Below are 7,359 nucleotides of genomic sequence, written 5' to 3' on the forward strand. Positions count from 1 at the left end.
TATCGAAGTCCTACGTTCCTAATTAACGATATGCAAGTCTTCAACTTTGAACCAAGTTGGACATTTCATAACTGGACATCAATCCTGGATTCGTTGCTCGAAGACTACGAAACCGTTGAAGTGAGTGCAGTGATGAGAAATTTTACTTTGTGTGTTCAACAAATATGAAACTTCAAGTAGTACGAGTCAAAAACTCGTGTATCTATTCCTTAATTACTGAAAAATGACATATTTTGTTCAACTGCAAATAATCGGTTATTAATGAACTTTAATCCCTCTTGAATTACAACTGTTATAACGTGTTAAATGCGCGACAAATTGCGTCTTGGACTTGTTGATAATAATAATCCATTATCCATTCGCAAAAGAAATGGGCGCAAATTATGATGGTACAGTTTCCATAAAAGTTTAAAGAGACAGACAGAAAAAAGGGCAAAGTTTATTCTCAAATATGTTTACTCTGTTCACAGTCTAACTTTAAGCTTATATATTCTTACATAGTGGTACTTTCTGAGCACGTCTTTATATTTTTTTTTTCATCTTCAAAAAATCCGTATCGATCATACAATCTCCATGCAATCATTCACATTTTTTATATAAAATATTAACCTTTTGTTGTTGTTGTTGTTGTTGTTGTTGTTGTTGTTGTTGTTGTTGTTGTTGTTGTTGTGATATGTTTGTTTCGTTTTCGCTTGTTCTTGACTGATATGTTATCCGTGTCTTTTTGTCACCAATTTCTCATTAGCCGACTATTTTAAGGCTATGGGACACAATTGGAGGTCACATTAACAATACGAATAATTTAAACTCTGTATGTTTGTTCTGGTTATTCAGACTTCTTCACTCAACATAACTTTTTCCCCTAATAATCGATTTTCAGCCTGGGCCAAAATGCTGCCGGGAGAACCAGGATGCTTTGTTGTGCCTGACCGACCGGAGTGTCCGTCATCAGCCGCATCGACACTATCTTTCATCTTTACATCGATGGTGGCGCTGCTATGGTTTGGCAGCACGATCTTCTCCATATGAAGCGAAGAATGCTTGGCCTCGTTTAGCCAAAGCAATGTCAATATTAATAAAGTTCTATGCATAGTATGGACTCGCTTTGATGTAAACATAAATAGCGATTAACATTTTTGTAATTAGATTCGAGTGGTCGCTGGTTCACTAGTATCTGTATCACTATAAAGTGAATCATGTATATGAATAGGTCTCTTTACAAGCGCTTGTATATCGAAATGTATTTTAAGTATATACACAGAATCTCACTTTTTTATGATGTCATTGGTAAATTTGTTTTTAAAAAATCACAATTGTAAACAGTTGTAGAATTGCTATAAATCGTCAATCGCACAGAAACACAGTCGATGAGTGTGATTCGCTGTATAATTTTTGCTACCGTACAAGAAGGTAATGTTACACCGATGTTTGTCTGTCTGGCTGTGTGTCTGTCCGTCTGTCTGTCTGTGTACTTATTATCTCAAAAGTACTAGGCGGATTCCAATGAAATTTGATAGGGAAAAATGATGTCATCCTGATGTGTGTTTGTGTCACTCTGTAATGTCAAGTTTGATATTACCACAACCATGTTTTTTTGGTACTTCTACTTTTCACACCACCTCTCTCTCTCTCTCTCTCTCTCTCTCTCTCTCTCTCTCTCTTCTCTCTCTCTCTCTCTCTCTCTCTCTCTCTCTCTCTCTCTCTCTCTCTCTCTCTCTCTCTCTCTCTCTCTCTCTCTCTCTCTCTCTCTCTCTCTCTCTCTCTTAGATTAGATAGAGAGTGGCTATACTGACTATTGGGCCAAGCGTTGCCTCCTCTCAGAGTCTGTCTATATCTAGCTCTGTGTTTCGCTGTACCACTCTCTGTGTTTTCTCCCTCGAGCTCTGTCCCCTGTCTGTATCCTTTCTGTCTCTCCCTGTACTGTGACCTTCCCTTCTGTATTGCTGTCTCTGTCCAGATCCCTTTCCTCTGTGTCTGTCTCTCACTGTATATCTGTCTCTGTATCGCCTTTTCTCTCACATTCTTTATCACCATCTCGCATATTATATAAATTGATAAAAAAAAAGGTGAAATATCGCGTCAAAATCACATGAATGGTCTATGCTAAATCTAGCTAGGTATACTTAGAATCCAAAACATTTTATTGAAGTCTAAACATGACGGACTTTTGTCCGGATGAATAGGTCGATTTTAGCCAATCGTATGGTCAGGACGGATGTACTCTTTGTATATTCATTTGGAACTTTAGATGGGATGTTGAAGTGATTTATTAAAAACAAAGTCATCTTGCTGTGTTTTATCTTGTTATATTCAAATGCTCGTTGACCTAGTACCTATGGACATTATGACCCAATTAACGCCGATGTATTTGATACATTATCTTCATTTTATAGATAAACACCCGTGAAACTTCGTCCTCGGGAATATAAGTAGATAATTGAGCAAAGTTCACAAAACTGGTAATCAGTTACTACTGGCTACAACGATAATCACAAAACGTGAAAACAAAGATGTATAAATGTAGGAAATGTTAGTAAGATTTTTGTCCAGCCAGGCAACGTTTTGTTTCAGATGTCATGATTTCCGTTGTAATAGATAATGGCGTAGTGACCTGTTTAAAGTGTTGTTTTTTATATTCCCACCTTGTCCTTCAATAGACTGTGTCTATCTCAAATTAATTATTCATATTACGTTATATGGTTTTAATGAATATTCATGCAGCATGAAAGTCTTCCCAAGACAGTCATTTTCTATAAAGCATGATTCTTAGGTTTATTTGATATAGAATTGTTTTTGGAATTTTCTTTATTAGACGAAAATTAAAATAATAACTTATTTATTATCAAGCAGGGAGATAGGTTCTTTTTGACCTTTGGATGTTTTAATGATAACGATGAAATACTTCCACGCCAAACCACGTCAATAAAATTAAGCGATTGGTAAGTTGCAGCTCACGTTTTATGTAACTAAGCAACTGATCACGAGATGCCTCGTGTGATTACTTTTTTACAACACGCCACAGACTATACACGGTGCTCTTCATTCAGCTTCCACGACATAATAGTAAAGTTTTCGTCAATTATTTTACCTGTTCGTGCAGTGTATACAATGTCGTTTCTTCGTTCTTCTTTATTCCTTTTCTTCGTCTTGTCGACGAGCTATGGAAATCATCTCCAACACTTCATGCAAATTCCAATACCGAATACTCGACTTGGATATACGTTTGAGAATGGTAGTGTCGCTGCTCCAGTTCAAATCGATATGTACTTGGGTCTACAGTGTTCCGATTCTAGACTGGCGTTTCCAGTGATCCAAGAAGTAGCTAAACACTATGGTCCTAATCTTGTTCGGCTAGTATTTCACGGATACCCTCTTCCTTATTTTAAGGGTTCGTTCTGGTCTGTGCAGGTAAGTGAAAATTGGGTGTATATGAATATTATGGGGGAAAAGAAAAAATGGCCGATGCCGTTACAGCACAACTGATTTTGTTTATTCAGAAATTTAAGTACATGTACATAGACTATTCACTCAGTTTCTTGAAATTTGTAACTTCAATAATTCTGATAACATATTCAAAGCAATTTCTGTCAAACTGGGGAGTACAAAAGTTGTGCCCATGAATTTTTTCTCGTAATGACGCAAGTGAAGATCTTGGAATAAGGCCAAACAAAAAAATTGTGTTTTTCCGATAACCCGACCTACCCTAGTTTAAGTATCTGACCCTAAACATTTTTTTTAAACATTTACAACAAAAAGATAAGAAATTCTTTGTCTTCTTGACCTTCATGCACGTCTGTTTCCCAGTGATGTCTGTACAAACTATCACAGTGGGGTATTCTGACCGACATTTTGTTTGGTTTTAGGTCGAAGCAATGTTTTCCAAAAAAAAAATAAAAAAAAAATTAAAAAGATTTTTAAGAACAAATAAAATAAATTATCGACCTACCTATCCCATTTTCTGAAGCCATGTTATCGGAAACACACAACCATTTTTTTTCGCCTAAGTAAAAAAAAAAAAAGGTGAACAATTGCATAAGTTGCGAAAACATTGTCTTTTTTATTTCGTTTCACTTTCTTTAAAGACATGAAAACTGTCTTTCGATGAGCAGGTTAGGGGGCCCTAGTATTTTACAAACTTGTCTCACAATGGGTCCAGTGAACTTTGACCTTCATAGCCGGGTACATTGTTATAAATACAGGGGGCAGGGGGAAACCGATGTGAGTACCCGGGGAAAACAAGCATTGCTCGTAAATCGAATGAGTCTTCTACGTAAAGTGTGACCACGTGAACAATAATCTAATAAAAGCTAGATCGAGGCTCGAACACCGATTGCAGTGGTAATATATGTGGCCAGTGGCTTACAACCTTTCGACCAACGACAATCCATGATGGAAACCATAAAATTATTTCACAGATTAAAAGTCCAAAACATTTGTCATCCAAATTGAAAATTGTGTTACAATTAACACTCGGGGAATATTGTAACGGATACTCTTGCTTAATGTTACTAATTTTTTTTTCAGGCTACCCGGGCCGTTGATACATTAAACCCTGCTCTGACCGTACCTTATATGGATTCAGTGTTCAACAATCAACATCTAGTGAAAGATTCACCCCGGAATGTCAGTGATGCCGACATTATACAGTAAGAGTTAGTTGACTGTATGTCATTATATAGGATACTTTGTCGTCTAACCACTGAAGCGCTAAGCCAGACCATACGGCATTGACTGCTCAACGCCAATGATTCAAACTAATGTTTTGTTGGTGTGTTCAAAATGCAAGGAATTTACGCAAAGAGCAAAATTATAAACACAGAGAAATATTTGTGCTCCTTCGCGCTTTAAAAGCATTTCAAACCCCCTTTCCCTCACGAACCGACGAAAGTTCTGTCTCTATCTAAGTGTATGTGTGTGTGTCTATGTAATGACCGCTCCTGAAGCTTAATTTGGTTCAAAGACCTATACATCAAGAGCAAAATATTTCAAACACCCTCCCCTTTCAGACAATCAGAATTGCCAAGACCCCCTTCACACCATCATTTTTTTTCATGCCCTCCAACACTTTCTCCTTGGCTTGTTCTTAAAACACACACACACACACACACACACACACACACAGATAAAAAAAAAAATAATTCAATGTTGTTGTAGTTGTTGTTGTTGTTGTTGTTGTTGTTGTTGTTGTTGTTGTTGTTGTTGTTGTTTCGAAAGTTTTGATTTTCTTTTTCTATTTTTCTTGACAGGGTGTTAACTCAACTGGCCGTAGATTTAGGATTGGACGAGGCTGCTTTCACTGAAGCATTTGAGGAGCGCGACACAGATAGGCTGTGTAGACATGAATGGAAGATGGCAATAACACGTAATTAATTTACTCTCATTTATTCAATTCACACACAGTAGAAGTAGATGGAGTGCCACGAAGACACAGCCAAGCCTAAAACTAGGTATTCATACGATGGCTGTAAAGTATCAAACAGGTGGCTATGCAGCAAAGTTTAGACAGACAACAATCAAAGGACCGTATCAATAATTCAGAACTAATAAGTAAAAACAAATAACACCATCGTACGTGATGATATTTATAGACAGAACCCTCAATGTAAAGTAAAAACAAAGATATAAAATAAAATAAAAAAATGAGGGCGCTGTATATATCACGGCTACAACTGATCAAACCAATTGCAAGATATGTAATTTCGTTTATTTACTTTCATTTAAGATGGAGTTTATGGCTCTCCTTTGGTCACGATCAATGATATGGTGATCATTAACTTTATGCCGTTGTGGACGGCGGAAGACTGGTATTCTATCATTGATCCGTTAGTCGAAGGCTATCAGGTAAACACCGATCAGTGTTAGTCTCGGTTACCCAGCCTCTTGCCATTGAGGGTTACACCCCTATGGCAAGAGGCTGCTGGGTAACTGAGACTAACCCAGTGTTATCTTTCCATGGTTAAGATGTCTTTGAATTAAATGGTACCTTAATAAAGAGCACATCTGCGATTCCCAAGAATAACTGTGCTGTGCTGTGCTGTGCTGTGCTGTGCTGTGCTGTGCTGTACTGTGCTGTGTGTTGAGCTGGGCTGGGCTGGGCTGGGCTGTGTCGTGTCGTGTCGTGTCGTGTTGTGTCGTGTAGTGTCGTGTCGTGTTGTGCCGTGTCGTGTCGTGTTGTGTTGCAAACTGAAATACCAACAAACCTAAGTTGAACCTCTAGACACTGTTTGCACTTAAAATCACAAATAATGAAATAATAATATTTAGTCTTCAACATTTGGATGTCATTATTATGGTTTGATCCGTATTTAGTTCTCAGAAAAACTCTAACAAGACATAAACAAAGTACAATGAAAATCAATTGACATGCACAAATGCAATGACTATAACAGTGTTGATAAAACCTGCTATCAAAGCATAAAATGCACCCTGGTAACCAATATCCCTGAAAATTAGAGTTCCTAAAATCTCTCCAAAACTTAGACATTGCAAATTTGTTCCTTGCTCTTTTGAAGTAATGAAGGAAATTAAAGGTTCACTGCCTTGTTTTCAAGGGAATCGACAATCTTTAATATTGCATATGAGTTGGAGGCCATATTGGATTCGGCGTCCATATTGGATTCTAGGCATATTGGATTCTACGGCCATATTGGATTCAGTGGCCATATTGGATTCTACGGCCATATTGGATTCAGTGGCCATATTGGATTTTGATCTCTATTTCAAAAAATTGTAAGGTGACCTTTGACTGTTTTCTTTGATATAATTGAGAATGGCTTGGAGTTTTGTTGAACAAAGTGACAAAAAATATTTAAAATGTTTATTGCCGAGGCGCAAATGTCTTATCAAATTTTATAATCATTATGTGAGGTAAGACATGGTTTAATTGTTGTCTTTTCCCATTCCAGACACATTAAGAATGTGGTTTTTTCCTAATTCATCTTTCGCTGCTTCATTTGCTTTCATTGTACTGCGATAACAATTGCAATTTCTTATCATAGATCATATGAATTATTTTATAGGAAAGTATTTTATTTAATACTTTGTCTTTTTCAAACGTAACATTTTTTGCCTCTGTGTTGGTTGTCAGAGGTTTTGTCTAATATTACATAATTATTAATTCATGTTCTACATCTCCTTCCTCAAATTTAGGTAAACGCACGAACATGTCGTAATGCAGACCCAGCCTGTGTAATATATACGCCATGCTCGTCAAATGCATCATCACCTGGTCAGATGTCTGGTGCACTTGTTGTGTTTGCGGTCATAATGCAAATTTTGTATGCTTGCAAACATGAAAATGGTCAACCTTGACTACGATAGACCGAAAGCTTAAAGCTCCAAAGTTGAACTGCTCGTACC

The 7,359-nt window shown here is 37.1% G+C and overlaps 2 protein-coding genes across 2 annotated transcripts in view; both read left to right on the forward strand.

The window, feature by feature from the left end:
• Positions 1-1,345, forward strand: part of LOC144449453 (uncharacterized) — a 5,356-nt gene extending 4,011 nt beyond the window's left edge. Inside the window, exons 4-5 of the mRNA XM_078139987.1 lie at positions 1-120; positions 881-1,345. The exon at positions 1-120 is cut by the window's left edge and continues 8 nt beyond it. Coding sequence (XP_077996113.1) covers positions 1-120; positions 881-1,093 — 333 coding nt within the window. The 3' untranslated portion in view covers positions 1,094-1,345. The remainder of the gene's footprint in view (positions 121-880) is intronic.
• Positions 1,346-3,261: 1,916 nt separating this feature from the next.
• On the forward strand, positions 3,262-6,914 carry LOC144449375 (uncharacterized). The gene is made up of 5 exons (XM_078139903.1): positions 3,262-3,408; positions 4,525-4,646; positions 5,247-5,362; positions 5,723-5,841; positions 6,906-6,914. The coding sequence occupies exons 1-5, from the start codon at positions 3,262-3,264 to the stop codon at positions 6,912-6,914; spliced, it is 513 nt and encodes a 170-aa protein (XP_077996029.1).
• Positions 6,915-7,359: the final 445 nt, after the last annotated feature.

Source organism: Glandiceps talaboti, chromosome 18 (assembly GCF_964340395.1).
Source record: "Glandiceps talaboti chromosome 18, keGlaTala1.1, whole genome shotgun sequence".
Classification (NCBI taxonomy): domain Eukaryota; kingdom Metazoa; phylum Hemichordata; class Enteropneusta; family Spengelidae; genus Glandiceps; species Glandiceps talaboti.